This window comes from Panicum virgatum, chromosome 9N, assembly GCF_016808335.1.
Source record: "Panicum virgatum strain AP13 chromosome 9N, P.virgatum_v5, whole genome shotgun sequence".
NCBI classification, from domain to species: Eukaryota; Viridiplantae; Streptophyta; class Magnoliopsida; order Poales; family Poaceae; genus Panicum; species Panicum virgatum.
The window spans coordinates 79,215,232-79,237,215 of NC_053153.1; the positions used below are offsets into that span (position 1 = coordinate 79,215,232).

Here is a 21,984-nt window from a genome sequence, read left to right on the forward strand (position 1 = left end):
TGAAGCGTCTCATCCGCTACGTCCGTGGCACTGTGGGCTTCGGCTTGGTTCTTCACCGCTCTCCCACCTCTGAGCTGGTGGTCTACACCGACGCTGACTGGGCTGGCTGCCCGGACACTCACCGTTCCACTTCCGGCTACGCCGTCTTCCTGGGCGGCAACCTGGTCTCCTGGTCGTCCAAGCGGCAGCCGGTTGTCTCCCGCTCCAGTGCTGAGGCGGAGTACCGGGCTGTCGCTAACGGTGTGGCGGAGGCGTCCTGGCTCCGACAGCTCTTGGCGGAGCTTCACAGCCCGCTCGCCAAGAGCACGCTCGTCTACTGCGACAACGTCAGCGCCGTGTATCTCTCCACCAACCCTGTTCAGCATCAGCGGACGAAGCACGTGGAGATTGACTTGCACTTCGTGCGCGACAGGGTCGCAATCGGCGATGTTCGGGTACTCCATGTCCCGACCACCTCCCAGTTTGCTGACATCTTCACCAAGGGACTACCATCATCGACCTTCTCGGAGTTTCGCTCTAGCCTCAACGTAGCAGGTGGCTAGTTGTGGCTGCGGGGGGGTATTTGCCCTTTGTACTTTCTTCTTGTCCAGTCTTGAACACCGCTGCGTCGTAGTTCAGACTGCGGGGCGGTGTTAGTTTTCTTGTTGTCCAGTCTTGAACACCGCTGCGCCGGTAGTTCAGACTGCGGGGGGTGTTGGTGTATATTTCGCCCATGTATAGAGGCCCGTATATAGGAACTATATATCTCACTCTTCTAGGGTTTGGAGGAATACAAGCCACTATTCTCTCCTACAGTAACCCAGGCAATGCTACTGTATTATAATATACTGAATTCACACATTTTTAACCACGTGTAAACAGTGCCATTGTAATTCTGTAGCAAGCGTCTACGATAGCAGCACTGAACAGCATTAGCTTATCATAATTGCAACAGATGGGAAAACGGGGGGAACCAAGAATACATTAAAAAGGTGAAGAAAGCATGTCTTAGGCATATTCTTGATTTACCTCAAAATCAAGTAAAGGCGGGCCACTTTCAGAAAATAACGATGCATTAAGAAGGTTATGAAGACTGTGAGACGCAACAAAAGCAACTTCTTGATCTTTCCTACATCTACAAGAGAAGAAGAAATTAACATCTGAGGGGAACTTGGAAAAACATCTTCAGGAAATATATAGAATAAAACACATACAGATCCAACATTGTTGGTATAATCCTTGGCAGTGCTGATTTCAACTGTGACCTAGTGACCAGGCCAAACATTTCTCCCAAAGCCTCCACAGAGGATGACCGCACCTGGTGAGAATATTAAAAAAAACGTTCAGTAGTATGTAGCAGCCGATTTGATGAAACAACATAAAGTCAGTACGTGAAAGAAATGAATATTCTACATGAACAGTGCACTGAACCATTAACATTGCAACATTCCAACAAACTATAGCAACTTTACAACAGCATGGAGTTAAGTCCTCGATATTCTCCTCTAAATATAACAGTCGTACCAGTTGAGACACTATATTGTTCGAAGGTGTTGATAAGAAACAAGACGAAAACAAAACAACCAAGTCAAACATACCTTTAGATCACGTGAACCTGTCCATACTTTTATAAGTAATTCAAATACCGAATTCATGAACGACCTGTCATTGAAATATTACATAAATGCTATGCCTAACTTCCATCAACCTCCAAAAACAAGTTCTAACAAACTGAAAGCTTACATAACATCGGCATCAAAAGGAAGTTCTGAGGGGGCATCTCCTAGGTACTGCCATGCAGCCTGGCACCAACACTTAAATGCTGGAAAAGGAGATATTCAAAATCTTTTCAAGTTTTCAGAAATGTTTAAAGAGAAGTACTTGTGAACTCAGGAAATTCCATAGCAATACCATTCGCAAAAACAGGCCGTTGGCCATCTCGTACGCTTCCTAGGATAGGTAAAACACGCAAAAGCACATCCTTTAAACGTGGGGTGAACTGCAAGGCTTCAAAGAAACAAGCACATGTCGCAAATTCAGTAGTCCAACTCATCAGATGGAAATTAAATTAGAAAATGTGATTAACCTTCGGCTGATGCAAAATCTGCAAGTATCTGTAACATGGCTGGCAAAGCAGAAGTTGGTCCAGAGAAGTGAAGAAATATTTCCTCCATCATCTGCAATAAGTTAGGTCAACAGATTGCTATTACTGAAATGCTGAACTGCTAATCGGAATCCTAATTGGAGTCCGGACAAATCAATCCAAATTATAATCGGAGGCCGGACAAATCAATCTGAATCCTAATCGGAACCCAGACAAATCAATCAGAATCCTAATCAGGACACGGGCAATTAATGTCTCGCAAAATCACGGCACGGCCAATGCATAAAGTGAATGAACACAAAGTTGATGGTATTACGTAGATCTATTATATTACCTGTAGCAACGCACGAGCACTATGCTAGTTCAGACTAAAGAGTAACCAGCACGCAAAACCAAAACAAACATGGAGAAAGAGACCGAGTTGAAAATGACACCGGAGTTCTATTTTCGATGAAACAGGGTACACACTAACGCATGGGGACCATATACTCCCACATTTCCATTGAGAATGTAATCAATTTGTGGTGGTCATCCAAGAGAGCAACAGACTCTCCTAAGTAGAAAGACCACTTGTTTTAGAGAACTTAGAGTGCAGACTTTGGAAAGTTTATGATTTTGAAATAACCAAAATATACAACAAACACCTCCAGTTTCCTTTGCTTCTTCTCCAGTCAAGATGACATCTATTAAATACTAGCGGCTCCTATAGCAATTCCCAAGGCTCTATGGCATCACAACAGAAATAGATGAGACTACTAGGTATTTTCCAACAGCTAATGCCATTTGATCATTTTATAACATAAATCTGACTTGCAGTGTCAACTTTCAGCAAAAACTTTTCCAGTACTAAGTAACAAAACCTTTTTAGGTGTTATTGATCAAATTACCACTGCGACTTGTTTATCCTCAAGTAAACAACCATACATAGTATTAGATCATACGTAAATTTATCTTGTTGTCTCCATGAACAAAAGGGAGAATGGTTGAAAAATGGCATACCAAATCTGGATCATGTGAACCTATGGCAACAAGAAGACTAGCACCTGCTCTTTGCCAATCAACATTGAATTCCTGTTCACCAAAGAAAAATAATTTAGAGCTAAACAAAGACAGGCAGGTGAAACGAGAAAATAACAAAAGCATAAAGAAAGTAAGACAAAATAATGAATATTGTCAATAAAGTCCGCCTAGGATAGCCCACACCATCATATGTAGCATTATGTAACATTTGTTTACTCCCGGGGATCACTTTCACTAGGCTGGACCTCACATATGCCGTTCAGCAGGTCTGCCTTCATATGCATGATCCTCGGGAGTCACATCTTGCTGCGCTGAAGTGTCTCCTCCGCTACGTCCGCGGCACTGTTGACTACGGCCTGGTTCTTCACCGATCTCCCTCTGCTGAGCTTGTTGTCTACACCGACGCTGGCTGGGCTGGTTGTCCGGACACTCGCCGCTCCACTTCCAGCTATGCCGTCTTCCTAGGCGGCAACCTTGTCTCCTGGTCGTCCAAGCGACAGCCGGTTGTCTCCCGCTCCAGTGCCGAGGCAGAGTACCGTGCTGTCGCTAACGGCGTGGCGGAGGCGTCCTGGCTCCGACAGCTCTTGGCTGAGTTTCATAGCCCGCTCGCCAAGAGCATGCTCGTCTACTGCGACAACGTCAGCGCCGTGTATCTCTCCACCAACCCCGTTCAGCATCAGCGGACGAAGCATGTGGAGATCGACTTGCACTTCATTCGCGACCGGGTTACTATCGGCGATGTTCGGGTCCTCCATGTCCCGACCACTTCCCAGTTTGCCGACATCTTCACCAAGGGTCTCCCCTCCTCGACTTTCTCGGAGTTTCGCTCCAGCCTCAACGTAGCAGGTGGCTAGTTGTGGCTACGGGGGGTGTTGTCCCTGTGTTTCTTTCTTTGTTGTCCAGTCTTGAACTCTGCTACACCGGTAGTTCAGACTGCGGGGGGGTGTTGGTGTATATATGAGAGGCCCATCTAGAGGCCCATGTACAGCTACTATATTAACCACCCTTCTAGGATTTGGAGGAATACAATTGAGATTATTTCTGTCGTGGTGCTGCAAACCACAGTCGGGTGGCGGAAGGCACCCGCCCTAGCCCAGAGGGTGTGTACTCGGGGGTTAGCTAGTCTTAGATCGATCTCACTCAAGAACACGATGAACACAGCAAGATTTAGAGTGGTTCGGGCCGCCGGAGCGTAATACCCTACGTCCATTATGTGTTGTATTGCCTTCCCACGAGAGTGAGAAGGTGCGAGAGCTTGAGTCCGTCTTGTGTAGATGGTCCTGTGCACAGCGAGCGCCTCCCTTTTATATCTCAAGGGGGCGTGTACACAGCCATTGGATCCCCGACAGGTGGGTCCAACGATGCAGTTTAACCTAACGTACTGCTCATACATTATGATGTCGCAGGCAAAGGAGATCTCTCTCTTGGATTCCCTTGCCTGCTCCCGGAGCCCTTCGTCCATCATATCCTAGCGTCGTCTTGTCAGGTCGGGCCTGTCGTAGCTAGTAACACCGCCCGCCACATTGCTTAAGCGGGTGGTGTAGCTTGCGGCGTAGGCGGCATGATGGAAAAGTGCCGTGCTGTCGTATCCATTTAATGCTGCAGACGGGCTCTGCGCGGGCGCGGCTCAGACGGCTGCACTGTGCTCCTTGGTACTACGCGGCGCGCAGCGGGGCCTGACAAAAGGCTGTCTTGTGTACCGCGGCGGCAGAGCACGCCTTGTCCATCGCATTAAATGCGGTAGGTGGGCGAGTCTTCCTGCAGAAGACTCGCGCACGATCCCACGTCTCCGGGACACGTGGCGGCTCCGGACCCCTACACAGTGAGGGGAGTCCGGACGGGCGCAGGAGGTCCCGGACCCCTCTGGGGGTCCGAGGCCTCGGCGGTCAGCTCGGAGCTTCCCTTCCGTGGAGACACGTGGCGTCACCGGACCCATCCTCAGGCGGGGAACGGTCCGGGGCCGTTGGCCTGGTGAGGGAAAAGCCTGGCCTGTGGGGCCTGGCTACTCCGTCTTTCCCGCGTAGCTACGGATAACTACGCGGGTCCTGCCTCGCTTCAGTAAGAGTGGGTATCCCTGTTACAGGGTACCGACAATTTCTCTAGCAACATTCATAACCATGATAAGAACAAACTGTTTTATACTTCTCAGTATCACACTGCAAACCTGAAACTATTTTCATAAAATTAACTATTCAAATCCCAACATGTAATAACCAGCTGTTGCAAATGTAACTCCTTGGGATTCAGGAAACACCTCAATGAAAAAGACAATTACCATTAAAGGTCTCTTTAGCCTAGTTTAAACATTAGGTTATTTGGCTTAGAACCTTAGAAAAGAACTAATCGATCTGGTTAATTCAGGTGTTAAATGTACACTTTGAGCATGATACAGGGAGAAACTAAATGAACTATCAGATAAAGTACTGCACTGCATACTACGATCAAATCTTGGGAGGATTAACCTAATTCAGATTATTGTAAAGTTTAACATTTCAAATGATATGACTGCAGCATAGAGTAGAAGTATCTAAAAGCCTAATCAACTGTAATGCTCAAAACTCCTTGCTAACGTAAATCAGTTTACAATCAACGCTTTCTTATTTTCTCCAATAGTTCATCAGCCTAATGTAAATATACAGAAAAATGATACAACATTATCATAAATGTAGCTTCTCCTTTTTCTTTTTATTCCATATCCGTGTGATCCCCGTGGATGCTATTCCTTCTGTTCAAAACTATAAAGCACACTGTATTTGTACGATTCAAACTTTTGCTAACAATTAGGATAGCTGTATATGAGTTTAGTGATACAAAAGTGGTACAATTAGATTTGTATTTCAGTGTACATTTATATGACCAGGATTTGGGACTTAGTAAAAGTATTATATAAGATAAATTTGTGATCAAATTTCTATTTAGAAGACCATACCAAGTCAAATTGCCTTGTAAAATAAAAGGAGGGTGTACTATGCTACTGATTAGATGTGACATGCTTAGCAATCCTCATAATGTTCTGAGCAGTTGTCCAAGTTGGTGATGGAGATGAAGGCATTAGTTTCTAGCTGATCGTCTAACATTGAGCTCAAAAACGCGAGGAGAGCGAGGCTCTCGCGGGCTAAGCGGCTAGCAGAGCGTGCTCTCAAGCAGCCAGCCCGGGTTCGAGTCTCGCTGCCTTCTTCTTAGTGCAATGCGGGGTGGCTGTCTGCCACTCCCGTCTCGTTTTTTTTAAAAAAAAACGCGAGAGAGATTTGACAGTATCTGATACCTTTGAGCTAACAATTTCTGCAGTTGCAATCTTCGCAATTTTACGAAGGAACTCACGCTCGGCATCGGAGTGATCGAGAGCCCTCACTGCGGAAGCCATCACGAGAAAAACCCCAGCCATGTTCCCAAACCGCTGCACTCCACCAAAACCAAAACCAATTCACACTCCCCAAATAATTCAAAAAAAATGAATAAGCAAATTCTAATCCGAGAGGCTCATGAACGCACCCGACGTCCGCCTCGGGAAACTGTGGCGCAGCAGTCGAGGACGAGCATCGGATTCCTGCACCCAGCAAGCAACGAATTTCACCGAGCTGCTTCGCACGGAAGGACGGGAGGGAGCGGGAGCACATGGGAACGAGTATAAACACTTACAGCGGCGCGATGTCGCGGAGGGCAGCGAGCGCGGCGTCGCGGGCGACCAGAGAGTCGTCGGCGAGGGAGGCGACAAGGACCTGCACGGCCTCTGGAATGGGGGCAGGGGCGGGTGAGGAGGACGGAGAGCGAGCGGCGGGGAGGGAAGGGGAGATGAGAGGTCACCTAGGGCGGCGGCCGACGCCGCGGCGGAGGAGGAGGCCATCGTGGCGGCCGCCGCGGGGAGATCCGCGGCGACAGCCGAGAGGAGAGAAGGGGGGGGGGGGTGGGGGGGAGGGGGGGGACAGCTCAGAACGGCGCGAGTCCGAGAGGGCGTGACACGACTCGAGGAGGTGAGGTCATGTGGGCGGGCAGGCGACGCTGTGGTGGTGGGGTCGCAAAGGAAGCTGACGAGGAGAAAAGGTTGGACGCGTGGTGAATGTCGGCTTATAAACTAGGGTCAGTTGGATCCATGTCACTCCAATTTTTTGAAATTGGGTCTCATGTTGAAAATCATGCCATTGAGTGGCATGATTTTCAACATGACACCCAATTTCACGGAGTTGTGGTGGTATGAATCGAATTTTCCCTATAAACTAAACGTGGGCGAGTACGAGTTTTATAAAAAGAATTATGATATTAAATATCATTAATTTTGCTGACATAGTAAGAAAAGAGAAGAATTAAGATTTATAGAATATGAGAAGAGTTTCATCATCATAAAATCCATCTAACATAATTACTTAGTTTCAATATAGATAACTGTGCCATGAAACTGTACAATAAGACTGGCCTTACACATTACCGGTCTTTATCGATGGTTTTATGCATGTACATACATGTAAGAATTTTAGTTAAGTGATAAGAGAGGGAGGGGAGACAATAAGGTGATTGTTTCGCGAGATAAACACCTCATAGGTCAAAATTTAGGATTATGAGAATATTTTTTCATTATTGTACAAGTTGTTGTTACCATACAGCTCATAATATTTTCTTGTATATATAAATTATAAAATTATATATTTATGAGGTAGTTGCTTACTATAAAATAATTTATTATTTATATTGCACGTTACATCATCTCAAGATAACGTGGCAATATATGAAATCGCCTATTAGACTAGAGCAATGAACATGTTTGGCTTTGTTCTGCTCACCTTTCTTCCGGGCTCTGGCACGGCCAGTTTGGCTCAGCTCGGTTCTTTGTCGGTTTCAAAATTTTCAGAACGCACAATAGTTTAACTTCACCAAATACTTTATCTAAACATGTGGCCTGGGTGCTTTGAGTTTGCAAAAAAAAAAAAAGATCGCGCGCGCGACGGTCCTCGGCCACCATTTCGTAAACAAACACCACTAAGGCCTAGTTTGGGAGCAAGGGGAGGGGAACCCAGGGAGAGCAACCCCCCGAGGGGGATTTTGCCATATGTTCCTTTCCCTGGGGATCCTTCCCCTCTGGGGGTTTGCTTCCATGTTTCCATTTGGAAACTGGAAAAAGAGGAATTCAGAAAATAATGAAATATCTCAAAAATTCAGGGAAATCAAGAAAAAAATAGAAAATATGAATAAGACAATATCTCGTATATAATGGCCGATACCAGCATCATCACAAGATCATGAAATAATAAAAAAATATCTCTTCAACAAAATAGATATTTTATTATGAAATCAGACAATCATAATTCTCCATCTTTACATCCAAAATCTAGCAAAATATGAGCATTCTACGTTGTGATCAGTTCGTGAAGTACTTGACATTTTGTTTCTTCACACCCCCATTACCATAGGAAAGGTAAAAATTTGATGTATCTGCTGCATGACATGAAGCAAGGATCAGTACAAATTTGATAAGCCCATTACCATAGGAAAGTAAGGTGTACCAGTAGTAAAGGTGAGACAAGCATACAGTAGTAAACTATGGCGCTACAGGCATATCTTAGTAAAGGAGATATGGCAAAGGCAATCAGTACATAACTACATACTATATAAATTAGATCAAAAGGATTAATCTATGCATTGCACTCTACAAGGAAACAAATTAGCTCTGGATCAAATGCATCGTATAGAAAAATAGTAGTTGCTCTACTAGTAGTTGCTGCAGGACATGAAGCAAAAAAAAGGGCTAGATTTGATAACTAGCACAAGGTTAGTAGTTGCATATGCTCATGACGGATCAAAAAGAAAAATAGAAAGAATAATATACCTGAGAGGCAACAAATTGCCAACATGTTGAACTGCAGGCTTGGTAAATTCCCAATGAAGTATCTAGGATTCCCCATCAGTGACAAGAAACTTGAAACCTCTCATTTCAGCGAGCTGGTTGGAAAAATGATTGGATATAGGATAATTGCTCGACAAGGGATGAACAATCAATATCAGAACTCATGGAGGATAACTATCAGAACTTAGCCACAGAGAGACTAAATTAAATAGAGCAAGGGCTGATTCTGTAGCACCATACCATCAAATCAATGTGCTGGCTAACTGAATTATCACTCCATGGAACATGCCCCAGGCCCCAGCACCAAAAGCACTGCCGCCACCATGGCCAAAGCAAGGTCTGCCATCATTTTCAAGTATATATATAATATTATTTATTAGTAAAATAGTGCTAACTGTTTTAGGTCTAGCAAATATTACGCGGAGTATTTATTATTCTATTATGTCTTGCTTTTGATACAATGAATTATTTCAAAATTAAAACAATGAATAATGTTTATTGTTTAGCATATATCATCTTCAGACATTCAGGCAGGATAGGTCTATCAGTATTGTTGCACCAGGATTTCAGGCAGGATAGCCATATAGAATTTTGATTTCTTTTACACATAGGTTACCTAGAACAACTGCTTGTATATATGAAACAATTTGGAGATGGATCCAGTCAATGCGTTGGGCGATTTCCTTATGACCAAGAACAGATCAATCAGTGATTGCCATTGATCTAGCAACTATATGTTACTTCACTAGCCTCTGACCTGTGAACTCTATCTCTATCCAGAGCAAGCTATAGTATGAATGCTCAGTTCCGCATGCGGCTGCTACAAGAACTACAAGAATTGGATCTTGGAGATCAGCAAGGACAGGATCTACAGGAACTCAATCAGGATGGGGGTGGGGACTCACATGTGCTGAAGAAGAATATGATGTGGAGCCGGCCGAGCTGGAGGAGGCGATACTGTAGATCGAGTTCTCCGAGGGGGGGGTGGCGTTGCAGCCGACGGGGAGACGAGCGGCGAAGGGGCGGCGGAGGTAGAGCAAGCGATGGGAGGGCGAGGGGGGCGGCGCCCGGACGCGGAGGGACGGCGGCGCCTGTGGTAGAGGGGCGGCGGCGACGGCGGAGGCGGAGGGAGGCGCCGCTTTTCCTCGCGACGAGTGCGAGCGACGCCCGGCCTCCGGAGGTCGGGAGGGTTGCCCCGTGGAAAATTGGTGGATAGGGTCAGATATACCCTTTCCGTGGGCTTCCAAATGGCGAAATGATTTGACCCGTGGCCTATTTCCACGTGGGCTTCCAGCCCAGGGAAAAGACCGGGTTCCCGGCGGGATTCCGGGCTTCCAAACTAGCCCTATGTGCAGCCTACGCAGGGTATTAGCATCGCATCATGCTGATGTTTTGATGCCAGCACCGCGCCACAGATCAAAGTACCATCTGTCCATCACAATACTGTTTTCACCTTTTTTTTAAAAAAGGACAGTACTGTTCATGAAACGATCCTTCAATCAGTTTACACTTCCGCTTACTGAAGCCGTTTTGTTACACTACATTCTCGCCTAAGAAAGTATGTGGGGCGCAATGATCGTTCACTGTTCATATACGATGATCTTCATTGCGAATGCTCCATTTACAATCTTCAGACCAAGACCGGCGAGAAGGAAATGGATCTGATAACTGAAGAGCTGCAATAGAAAACAGCAATGGCTTACTTCAACAAGTTGAGCATACAGACACTGTAGTAGTGAAGTGGATGACGTTCAGGCAGGAGAGCAGAATTGCTATACAACAAGTAAACTATCATGCCTAATGGAGGCCACTGGGGAGCTTCATATTTTGCCAGTGCCAAGTGGTTTCCTTGAAGAATCACCAGAAGCCCAAGCTTGGTAGTCCTTAACGAGCTGGAACAACAAAAATGAAAATCATGTCAAAATAATATAAGTTCATAGAGAAATATTGAAAATATTGCTCACAACCATCTTATGACTCATCGTAGGGTACTTCCAGCTGGCAAATAAACATGTCTTCCTCATAAATGACTCTTTTTAGGTCATCCAGTTCGTGTACAAGGATTATGGACAGCCACTACAGCTAAAAACTGAATCATTCATTCGACAATGAATATATAGATGAGCGTGGCAGAAACAAGTGCTACAAGTAAAATAGAGCCTTGGCCTGATAGGATTCTGTTAAGAAAAAGAAAATGACGAATTGTTCAATTTACAATAAAGTGAGGTAAATACAATTTCTTCTCAAATTTCTAGCAGGATTTTATCTTATAGATAGACCAAACCATCCATGACTTGCTCTAACATATATTCACCAAAAGTTGTGATACGAAAGGAACATGTGCTGCAGCTTGGAAAAAAGAGTGAAGGCTGAGATGAAGAAAGTGTTAATAAACAAATATCTATAGCATGTCACATACCTGCTTCAGAAATCTTGGAAGCATGACTCCAAGTAACTGTTCAAGCACTTGTCTGCCGCTTGATTCAATGGCTGTAACTGGTATTGCTCGAAATGGAAATGGTATATCGATTGCAACCTGAATATTATCATAATCTGCTGATTATGTTCAATTCAATGATGATTGAACCATGTGAGGTGGGACCTTGAGAGTGCAATACCTCTATTGTAGCATCTGATGTAAGCTGTTGAACAGTTGAATCTTGCAACGTGCTGCTGCAGAAAACCCTATTCACCATGGAAGCTGCATCCCACAGCAAATCATGTCAATGATATCCTGGAACAAGGATTAAATAGTTTATTTTAGACTATGAGAAAAACACTAAGAAATATATATTAAAGTTTGCTAGATGAGCTAATATAGGTCGTCCGGGAAAATCCCTGGTTGTGTCACTACAACCAAATTTGCCCTTCTCTATTTATCAGAACCATATGAAGTTATGAACTTCTCAATAAATTATTGAGTTAAAGAAATCAAGCAACCCAAGAAAAGTATCAATATCACAAAAGAATTAAGAATCAAGAACAACATTATCAATAAGTTATCTAACATCTATGAGGATATGTCAAAGTATTATGTCTGATTTTTGTTCTTTCTAAAATAATCGGAGCATAGAATTACACAAAAAACAGAAAAGGACACCTTCAGTCCAATGCATAAAAATTAACCTTTAATTTCAAGGGCACAGTGGTAAGGTCATGTAATATTGTTGTAGTGAAATGAAAATATGTAAGACGAAACAGAACAGCGATTTTATAATAATCTTACAGCTTTGCAGCAATTCGAAGAGGAGGGATAATCTTTTCAAACAAATTTTTTGGCTTCATCGATCTAGTTGTGATCACAATAGTTAAGGATTGGCCATCACAAGAAAGTAGAAACAGAAATCAATGTGATGTGAGAGGTCGACCATTACAAGCAAAAGAAATCAAAACACTGTAGCACTGTGTCATGTATGAGAGATAGAGAAACTGCAGTTTTGTATGCGGAATAATGGATCCCCAGTTTATCTTTCATACTATTGTGGCAAAGGTCATACTCAGCAATTTGGCATCAGACAATTTATCCTCATTCGATCACTATTTAGAAGTTAGAACCCTATGGACTGAGCCACTCACTAACAACAAGCAGCAATCAGGCAAGTATCTAGTCCAACAGTAGAAAATGTGAATAACCAGCCTCACCTGAGAACTTATCATTCTGTGCCTCCACAAGAGGCGATCCCTCCAGCTGCAAGCAAACACAAATAAGTATATCAGCGAGACCCATTATTTGAGTTTGCAAAATAAGCAACTGCCGCCATTATTGAAGCATAACCTGTATTTGCTGAATGGTACCTTACAGGAGAGGAGGCGAATGCAGCAGCCGTCGGGTTCCTCGTCAACGCGGACAAGGAGGACGGGGCAGACCTCGAGCGCGAAGAACCGGAAGCGGTATACATAGCATCGGAAGGTGGAGTCGTCGACGCGCTCTATGCGCTCCGCGTCTAGCACCGAGTACTGGCTCGCCGGCAAGCTCATGTACTCCGCTGCAGGAGCAAGCAGACACAGTTATCTCAAGCGGCCCCTCAAGGCCTCAACTAGTGAACAAGGCGAGGAGAGCTGGGGACGAAGGCTCCCGGTACCGAGGGGGCGGGCTAGCTGCTGGACGGAGACGGACTCGGAGCGGCGCGCGACGAACCGCGCCTTGGGAGTGGACGACGAGGAGGAGACGGCGGATGACGAGGAGGAGGAGGAGGCGCGGACGACGGCGCGGGAGCGGCGGAAGGCGGCGGGGACCGGAGGCGGCGAGCGGAGGGACGCAGCCATTGGGCGGGCTCGCGCTATGTGACTGTGTTGCGTGCTTGGCCACGTCGGTCGCCGGTGAGTGGCCGCGGGCGGTTGCTTCCCCCAGGGGACCGGCGGGCTGAGCCAGGAAATGGAGGGGAATTTCTTCGGTCGTGCTGGATTTTTTTTTCTGTCGACGGATAAGATGGAGTGTGGGCCAGGGATCTGTCCGTATCAAATTTCGTAGCCTACTGGAAGATGGGGCCGGGCCGTAAACATAGAGCACGAGAGAACGAAAGCTACCGCCTAGTGGTGATTTTTTATTTCAGCCCCTTCTTCAGGAATCAGGATGCAATTTATTTCAGCCGAGTTTCACTGAGGCCTTGTTTAAATCCTGTAAACGCAAAACGTAAAATTTTTATAAATCGCTTGCATGGTGTACTAAATGTAGTCAAAAAATAAATCACATTATAAAAATAGACTGTAAATCGCGAGACGAATCTAATAAGCTTAATTAGGATGTGATTAGACACTAAATTGCTACAGTAATGATACGGTAAAGATGCTCTAATGATCCTCTAATTAGGCTCATTAGATTCGTCTCGTAGTTTACAGACGAAATTTGTAATTAGTTTACATTTAATACTTCAAATATTGAAGATTCTCTTGAAAAACGCAAAATGAACTAAATAAACCCTGAAACCTTCCATAACTCCATTGAGTTTACAGAGTTTCCATGACATTTTTTTCGGGAAGGACTGAGGATACAAGTCAGCGTCTATAACAGGTAACAGCCCAGAGAAAAGAACTTGTGAGAACCAAATTCTCATCTGAATGCCCTATGCCACAAGGATTTGGAGAGACTTTTAATCCAATGGGTAATATATGCAAAAATTACGTTTCCGCTTTACATTGCTACAACCTAGTGCCTACTATACACAGTACAACATTGAGCTACATCCGGGGGGAAAGAAGGTTACATTCCCTGGCCATGCGCCTATGTTACAGATATGAGACGACCGTGTGGCGTCGCTACCCCAGACACCCCCCCCCTCTCCAAAAAAAACTAATCAATGTCCGCATGCACGTAATCTACGAATACGAAGTTCTTCTGGAGATCATGGAATGCGTATGCCAGGGTGGCACTGACCAAAGCAGCTGCACCGATCAATATTCTGAGATGAACATCAGCAGGAATCCCAGCGGTAGCACAGCACACTACCGTCGCCCCCATGAAGACTTTCTGCAGAGTCTGGAATGCATTATATGCTCCTTTGCAAGATGAGCATTTCAATGTGTGCTGCTCGTATCTGTCTAGCATCTGCATGGCACAGTCAATTATAAGAATACAAGAGTTAATGGAATGCAGAAACACAACTGATGAAAGTTTCCATGCTCAAAAAGGTTCAGTGGATCTTATTGAAAAATGAAAACAGAAGGTAAACTTCGCTGTTCTAGTAAAATGGAACCATTACAGATAAGCAACTATTCTCGAATGCCTTACAGTAAGAGTAATTCGATGCTACCAACTTCTCAAAGAGATTTGAAGTATACCACTGAATTTAACCCTTCGTATTATTAAGCAGGTTGCCGTAAATACACTAGTACATGTGGCAACTGCTAATCTAAAATATATATTGTCTATTATAAAGATGAAGTGTGCCAACAATTATGCCCAGAAAGAAAAAACAAATGAAATAAAAATGGACAATTGCAATCAGTCATCAATGCACAGAGTATTAACTACACAAGCAAAACAGATGCTTGAGACCTTGACCGACAAAAAGATTGCCATATTAAGTCTGAAGCAAAAAAAAAAAGGAATACTGTGACTATAACCATGATAACTTTTACCTCGCGCTTTGAAAGGACCGTAGAAGGCAATGCTTCTTGGCTAGGATTTCCAAACCACTCAGGTTGGCTATTGCCAAATTTCCTTAGCCATGTGCGGAATGCTAAAACAAAACGGTCAGCCTGTGTGGGTGTGAATGTGATCTTTGTGTATTGCTGGTTAACATCTGCAGAAGACTCCTTGGATGCAGCTAGGAAAATCTTCTCCTGGCCTTGAAGAACGATCATGTCACCATCATAGACCAAATTTGAAGTCCAATGTTCATACCATCGAGGGACAAGCTGCACCAAAAATACACAAAAGCAAAGAGAAAAGGAAGGTATCAGGATTTGACTGAACACATATAAATTCAAATATGATGAAGCAATAAACTCCAGCAATAATATATGCTTACAGTAGGGACCTTCCCTGCTGTTTCCCAAGAAAAAAAGTATGACAAGAAGTTCGTTTCAGCACTTAAAAAGGAAAATATAAAGCATAAGATAATGTTGACACCGCAGCAGGGAAATAAAACACAAGGGAAACACTATACAAGCATGTACCTGCCACCATGCTTTTCCTGGCATCGTAAACTGGAAAAAATTTCGAGCACTGCAGACAATAGAACGAGTCTTCCCTGGTGCCATTGGAATGTTAAACGAGCATATCCATATGACCCATTTCTGGTCTCCAAAAATGGGCAGCTTTGTGTCTATCTCTATTCTGCACAAACCGGTTAACAAAGTTCAGAACCACAAAATGACTGAATCGTTGACTGAGAAATAAGAACCACTCCAACACACTGAATGGCAAGTGATACAATAAAAAGGGGAAAAAGGACGACTGAGTACTTTGCTGAAACTTACTTATTTAATGCATAGCACGGGGCCTCAAAAGTTGCACTGATGCGAGGATTACCAGAATTTGCCCCTGAGTAACCCCAGGCACCACTTGATTCCATCTTAAATGTCAAAGGCCTGGCTCTATCTCTTCGTCCAGTAACCTGTGAGAGGAGTTAAAGTTTGGTAATATGAGTGGATGTGCTGAAATCATGTATCTCCAGAAAACAAAGCACATTGTTTGTCAATGTCAAGAGTTCATGGCAAATATATAGCGTACTAAGCTATTCCGGTTAAGGGTGTGTTTAGTTGGTGAAAAAGTTTGGGTTTTGGTACTGTAGCACATTTCGTTGTTACTTGACAAATAATGTTCAATTATGGACTAATTAGACTTAAAAGATTCAGCTCGTGCTAATCAGTTAGACTGTGTAATTAGTTATTTTTTTCAACTACATTTAATGCTCCATGCATGTGTCTGAAGATTTGATGTGACGGGTACGGTGCAAAAAATTTTGGGAACTAAACAAGGCCTAAGTAGTGTCCATCCAGAATAAGCAATAAGTAAACAGAATAAACTATTATGCACTAAAATATCGGATATTCATAGCACATGTGCAACAGTTACTTAAGATTGCACACTGGCAACCAGAAAAGATAAGAGGTCAGACTCAACAATTCTGGACCTTTTTGCCCATCAGAAGCCATGTCTAAGAAATTCAATGTATATGCTTAAACGAAATTGGGACGGTATTTTTTTTTGGCAAACAAAATACAGTTGATTACAACAAAAACTTCTTACTTCTTTCCTGAAATCACAATATTTTAACCATAAAATAATCATGAGCCATGACTATAGCATGACGTTCCAATGTGATAAGCAACTAAACTCTCTCAAACATAGTCTGTCCTAATTTACCTTGTGGTGAGCAAATTCTATATGGGACGGGTCAGAGACGTTCTCCATCAACGTATCATAACCATAGTACAAGTCCCTCTGGATCGTCACCGTGGAGAAGGCCGGGTCATCAAACTCTTTCGGCAACCTGAAACCAAGCAAGATCGAATTTAGTCACGGGAATGCAGAATCGAATTCAGTCCCTAGCGGCTGTTAGAAGCCAGACTCTACGCACATTGGAGGCTTGGTGGCAGTGGCCTTCTCCCATCCATTCTCGTCAGGCCACACGAAGAGCAGCCCCTGGGAGACGAGGGTGGGGAACTTGGTCGCGCACGCCTTCGGCGACCGCATTGCCCGGGCCTCGGGACCCTCGGGCATGGCCTGAGGGATCCTGGTCCAGGCGCCGGAGCCGTCGAATGACCAGCCGTGGTACGAGCACTGCAAGCACCCCGTCTCATCGATCCTCCCCTCCTGCGTGGATTTCACATCAAAATTAGCACGAGCCGAGGATGATACCAGATAGGACACACATGATGCGAGGAAGGGATGCGGCTACCACACCGAGAGCGGAGCGAGGCGGTGGGGGCAGCGGTCGTCGAGCGCGACCCACTCGCCGGACTTGGGGTCCTTCCAGATGACAAGGTCGCGGTTGAGGAGCTGGAACGGGGTGGGGCGGCTGGGGTCGAGGTCCTCGACGAGGGAAACGGGGTACCAGTGGTCCCTCCATGAGAACTTCTCGCCGGACTCGGGCGCCGACGTGCTCGGCTCCGCCTGCTGCTCCGCCGCTTCACCGGGGGCGGACGGCGGCGCCGCCACGCGCAGGCGGGTGCGAGGACGTCCTCCTCCGCGGGCGTGGTGACGGGAGGTGGGAGCCGCGGCAGCGTAGAGGGAGCGGAGCCGCGGCGGGCTCGGGGCGACGAGGAGCGAGGGGGTCGGGATCGACGCGCGCATTTTCTCCGGCTCGTGTGACAACTGACACGGGGAGGTTTTAGCGTTTGGCTTCGCGTCGGAGATCCTCGCCGCGCCGGTTTTATGGCTCGAGGTCACGGTGGATGGGTGGGTGGAAGCAGTGCAGTGCTTCTAGACTCGGCAAGAACAGAGTTCCGGCACGCCGAGAGAAAATCAGAAAACCTCCTGTTCTGGCGCAAAAAACCAGTGGCCAGACAAAGGAAAAACTCCAGAATTTTCTCACGTTCTCACCGCTGGGAAGTGAACAAGAGAGACGAACTACTGCTACGACCAGAGTACACTGTACACACGAGAAGTGAGGTTGCGTGACGGCAGAGGAGGGACTAGGGAGGGAAAGAACCGGGGAAAGAGGGAGGGGATGGACGATATGCAGGACAAGTGTGCGGGAGCACGCATGGCATTTTGCGGCGTTCGTGTGGTGGAGGTTGGGCCAGCCAGCCGTCCCCCGAGAGCAGGACGAACGCTCCACGCCGAGACCTGACCGGCGAGAACGACACGAACCCGACCCCATGGTGGAAACCATCTGACCCGCCCATTGTTTGCAGGGTGCCGGTGATCACGTCGTCGCTGATCGCCGCGGCCGGATTGTGGAAACCTCGAATCTGATACTAGGTTTGAGCAGTACCAGCGTTCACAGAACTATAAAAGTACGAGTACATTTCAAATCAAATTCGAATTAGTACAGTACATATACAAGTATACAACCTGCATATTAACGCCCGTCGAAGAAAATGACTGCTGCTATCAGAAATACTGACATCATCATGGCAGCAAGACTATCACCTTGCATTCATTCTGTTCGCTCGAGCCAATCAATTAGCAGTGCTTTCTCTCACACCGGTCTTGTTTGGTTCTTCTCTAGAATAGGTTAGTACGTACTTTGACCGGTAATTACGGTATCAAACAAAGCCAATTTACAAAATCAACTTCAGAACCCCCGCGTTAGAAACCCTAAAGAATCTAATGAGACCTTTGACCGCGCGATTAGAGGACAGTTACTGTAGCGTCACTGTACCAAATCGTCGCTTAATTACCGTCATTAGATTCGTCGCGAAAAGTTACACCCATCACTGAAAAGGTTTTGCAAATAGACTTCATTTAGACCACCATGCATGCAAGATTCTCTTTTCGAAAAAACATGCGCGCTAGGGAATAAAGATAATCAAATAGGGCCACCAAATCAACAACAGCCACCGGTAATACTTTTCTCTCATAACAAATCAACACCAGCCGCCGGTCACAGTTAAGCGAACAGAGTGAATGCAGGGTGATAATCAAATGTTATTACTATCAGCCTGATTTACCATCCTATGCGCAGACAAGCAGATGTTATCATCAGTATCAGCGCAGACAAGCAAAACAAAATTATTAGTAGGGTGCCAAAGATAACTTCATCACCGGTCGCTGCAAGAAAATGGAAACCTCGATTTGAAGTGTCCGAATAGCACCAGGCTTCAAAAATGAACAATTCAGATCAAATTCGAATTTGTTCCGCACATATGCAACCTGCATATAACTCTCGTCAAAGAAAATGAAATGACAACTGCTACACGCTATCAGAAATACTAAAATCATCAACACAGCAAAATTATCGTAAATCTGTTTCCTCCATGGTTTTAAATAGCGGGCTATGATAAATAGCGACGTATTTTTTCTCGAGGCTAAGAGGCTATAGCGAACTATGACAAATAGCGGTTTACTACTAAACCATGAAAAATACAAATAATAGATGCACAAAAACATAGTAATTAGCGAATTTCATATATATAAATATGTTTCTAGAGCTATGAGAACATTACTTAAGTTGATAATGCAATAAAAATCATACAATCAAATATTTATTTGTCCAAAAGACCAAAACAGTAGCCTAAGCTAAGGATAAAGGCTATAGCGGAGCTAAAGCTATGCTATTTAGCGCAGCTATAGCCCAATTTAGCGTCCATAGCTGTCATAGCGGCACAAATATAAATAGCGTAGCGGGAACCCTCTAAAAAGGCTATAACGGGGCTATAGCGAGGCTATAGCCCGCTATTTAAAATCATGATTTCCTCTCACGCGATGGGACAGAAAAACAAAACTCACCTTTCACTTGCAATGCAAGGCTCTAAGACTAACTTCAACAATGAGAGGCAAAATGAGGATTGCCTCGCGTGTACAGCGATGCAACGTGAATGTATTTGGTTACGTCTCCAACAACGATAGCATTTTCCACTGCGCGGTTCCCTCCCCCGGCGGCTCACCCCCCTGGCTCCCTCCCTGGTGGCCCTCTGCACGGCGGCGGGCGCCCGGGTTCTCCCTCGGCACCGTCCGCGACAAGAGGGACCTGCCCCACGGCGGCGGTAGGGAGACGAGCAGGAGGAAGGCGATGGCGCGCCAGGAGGAAACGGCGGCGGGGGCGACTCGAATGGCCTGCTCGCCGTCGCTCGGGAGGCGGTTGTGGCTGTGCCGGCCGCTCCTTGCCACGGGGCCGCCCTCCCTCATCGTGCTCCTCCTCCCCGACTCGGCCTGCTCGCCTGTGGCGACGCAGGCCCGCCCGCGGCGGCGCTCTGCCCACCACGCCACTGCTGAGTGCAAGACGGCGTGATGGCCGGCGGCGCGCGACGCGGCAGGGCGGAGCAGCACGCGGCCGGCGAGGCGGAGCAGCGCGCAACGCAGCCGGCGGGGCGGAGCAGATGCATTCGAGGAGAGAGGGAATACAATTTTACATTGTCTCTATCCGCGGACGCAAAATGCATCTCGCGTATGGCTCATCTGTTGGAGGGTACTCCTCGCGTGAACAGTGCTGCATGGAGAGGCAAAATGCATTTGCCTCCTGTTGAAGTCAGCCTAACAAAAACCTCCACATTATCAGCAGTTAAGCAGATGTAATCAATCATCATGGCTATCTCACCTCACGCAGATGTTTCTATCATTGCATCGTTCAAATGCTAACTTCACATAAACTCTGTAGGAGCAAGGTCCTTTGCCGCACCTTTGCACTTTGGGGAGAACGCAGGCATAAAAACAGACGAGCATAAACACAACGAGATCATCATCTCTTCATCACATAGCAGACTAAATATCACAGCATTACAAACCAGAATAGAACCATCAGAAACAAGAGTGTCAACCAGAGTCACATAACACATAGTATAAGAGAACTCATGATAAGCACAGCCTAACCCAGCCAGTTCCTTCACAGGCATTACCACGAACACAAGGCGGACACCTCCAACACCAGTCACTTGATTCCAACCAACAGGCGGAGAGATTAATCGAAGCACAGCGACGCCCCTTTTTGAGTTCAAAAGGGGATTGGCGTTTTAAATGCAGCAAACCCGCTGTGGTCGCCGCCCTCGCCGGAGGGCTCACTTGGGCAGCATCTGCGCCGCCGCCGCGGCAGCCGCCTCCTGCTGCTGGTAGTTGAGCGGGCGGCGGAACAGCATGATGTGCGGCTCCGGTCGGTGGATCGCATAGTGCACCCACCCGCGGCTCTGCTGAACGCCGATCGCACGCCACTCGTTCTGCAAAAAGGGAAAAGAAAGAAATACCCCCACAAAACCCCAGCATCAGACATCCAAGACAACAGCAGTACAAGAACGCGATATACACAAATGCATGTGAAATCCTTGGCGTTTACCTCGGAGAGGAGGCGGTTCTTGGGGAGAAGCTTGGCGACCTCGGGCGGGAGGACGACGTGCCTGCGCCGGACAAAGGGGATCGGGTTAGGGTTTTACCGACCACGGAAGACCAAGGAGATGGAAAGGGGTAAATTCAGGAAGCTAGGGTTCCGCATCTACCTGTACTCGTAGGTGTCATCGAAGTACTTCTCGGAGTACTGGATCTGGCCCATGTCCACCACCACTTCTCGATCAGCTTCTCTACAGAAAATTGCCCAAAATTTCAGCGGATACCCCAAACAAACCACCGAATCGCGCAGAAATCAGAGCAAAACCACGAATCGCGGAGGAACATTGAACGGAGAACAACACGAGATCGAAGGATCCGGAGGGAAGCGCGGCACATACCTAGGAGCGGGGTGGAGCGTGTGCGGTGGAGCCGAAATGAGAGCCGCAGCGAGAGGGGAGCGCGTTGGGGGCGACGGGGATGGGGAGCGTATTTAAAAGGAATCGGAGGGGGGCGACCGTTGGTTTTGAGATGGACGGGCCAGATGGCCCGGGGCGGTTAGGGCTCGTAGTCGTTGCGGATCACCCACCGCCGGATTCATCGGCGGCGTCGGCGTGGGCTGCTGGATTCGCGTCCAAATCAGCGGATGCGCGTGAGAACATGGTGGATGGGAGGGAGTTT

General features: G+C 46.3%; 4 protein-coding genes and 1 long non-coding RNA gene across 7 annotated transcripts in view; all 5 read right to left on the minus strand.

The window, feature by feature from the left end:
• LOC120692922 (protein SHOOT GRAVITROPISM 6-like) overlaps positions 1-7,015 on the minus strand; it is a 28,163-nt gene extending 21,148 nt beyond the window's left edge. The window contains exons 1-11 of the mRNA XM_039976309.1: positions 6,908-7,015; positions 6,743-6,833; positions 6,596-6,650; positions 6,369-6,500; positions 3,083-3,154; positions 2,066-2,156; positions 1,891-1,986; positions 1,723-1,801; positions 1,578-1,641; positions 1,194-1,297; positions 1,009-1,114 (exon numbers count right to left, since the gene is read on the minus strand). Coding sequence (XP_039832243.1) covers positions 1,009-1,114; positions 1,194-1,297; positions 1,578-1,641; positions 1,723-1,801; positions 1,891-1,986; positions 2,066-2,156; positions 3,083-3,154; positions 6,369-6,500; positions 6,596-6,650; positions 6,743-6,833; positions 6,908-6,947 — 930 coding nt within the window. The 5' untranslated portion in view covers positions 6,948-7,015. The remainder of the gene's footprint in view (positions 1-1,008; positions 1,115-1,193; positions 1,298-1,577; positions 1,642-1,722; positions 1,802-1,890; positions 1,987-2,065; positions 2,157-3,082; positions 3,155-6,368; positions 6,501-6,595; positions 6,651-6,742; positions 6,834-6,907) is intronic.
• A 1,355-nt stretch (positions 7,016-8,370) lies between these two features.
• On the minus strand, positions 8,371-9,398 carry LOC120691456. Its single transcript, XR_005682238.1, has 3 exons — positions 9,180-9,398; positions 8,922-9,034; positions 8,371-8,530 (listed from the first exon to the last, which is right to left on the minus strand). It is a non-coding gene; the product is annotated as an uncharacterized LOC120691456 (long non-coding RNA).
• A 970-nt stretch (positions 9,399-10,368) lies between these two features.
• LOC120690917 (uncharacterized protein SYNPCC7002_A1590-like) lies at positions 10,369-13,333 on the minus strand. Of its 2 annotated transcripts, XM_039973824.1 has the most exons (7): positions 13,022-13,319; positions 12,735-12,925; positions 12,582-12,627; positions 11,558-11,640; positions 11,359-11,475; positions 10,737-10,831; positions 10,369-10,615 (listed from the first exon to the last, which is right to left on the minus strand). In XM_039973824.1, the coding sequence occupies exons 1-6, from the start codon at positions 13,203-13,205 to the stop codon at positions 10,760-10,762; spliced, it is 693 nt and encodes a 230-aa protein (XP_039829758.1). In that variant the 5' UTR covers positions 13,206-13,319; the 3' UTR covers positions 10,369-10,615; positions 10,737-10,759. The 2 variants fall into 2 exon arrangements, with proteins under 2 accessions (XP_039829758.1, XP_039829757.1); XM_039973823.1 differs by having other exon boundaries at positions 10,375-10,831; positions 13,022-13,333.
• A 683-nt stretch (positions 13,334-14,016) lies between these two features.
• On the minus strand, positions 14,017-18,012 carry LOC120691099 (pheophorbide a oxygenase, chloroplastic). The gene is made up of 7 exons (XM_039974063.1): positions 17,290-18,012; positions 16,964-17,199; positions 16,750-16,876; positions 15,861-15,997; positions 15,558-15,717; positions 15,018-15,296; positions 14,017-14,484 (listed from the first exon to the last, which is right to left on the minus strand). Exons 1-7 carry the CDS (start codon positions 17,677-17,679, stop codon positions 14,230-14,232), a joined length of 1,584 nt encoding a protein of 527 aa, XP_039829997.1. The 5' UTR covers positions 17,680-18,012; the 3' UTR covers positions 14,017-14,229.
• A 2,699-nt stretch (positions 18,013-20,711) lies between these two features.
• On the minus strand, positions 20,712-21,859 carry LOC120688080 (cyclin-dependent kinases regulatory subunit 1-like). 2 transcript variants are annotated; one of them, XM_039970230.1, is made up of 4 exons: positions 21,705-21,859; positions 21,477-21,557; positions 21,317-21,377; positions 20,712-21,200 (listed from the first exon to the last, which is right to left on the minus strand). In XM_039970230.1, exons 2-4 carry the CDS (start codon positions 21,527-21,529, stop codon positions 21,045-21,047), a joined length of 270 nt encoding a protein of 89 aa, XP_039826164.1. In that variant the 5' UTR covers positions 21,530-21,557; positions 21,705-21,859; the 3' UTR covers positions 20,712-21,044. The 2 variants fall into 2 exon arrangements, with proteins under 2 accessions (XP_039826164.1, XP_039826165.1); XM_039970231.1 differs by having other exon boundaries at positions 21,477-21,552; positions 21,705-21,833.
• Positions 21,860-21,984: the final 125 nt, after the last annotated feature.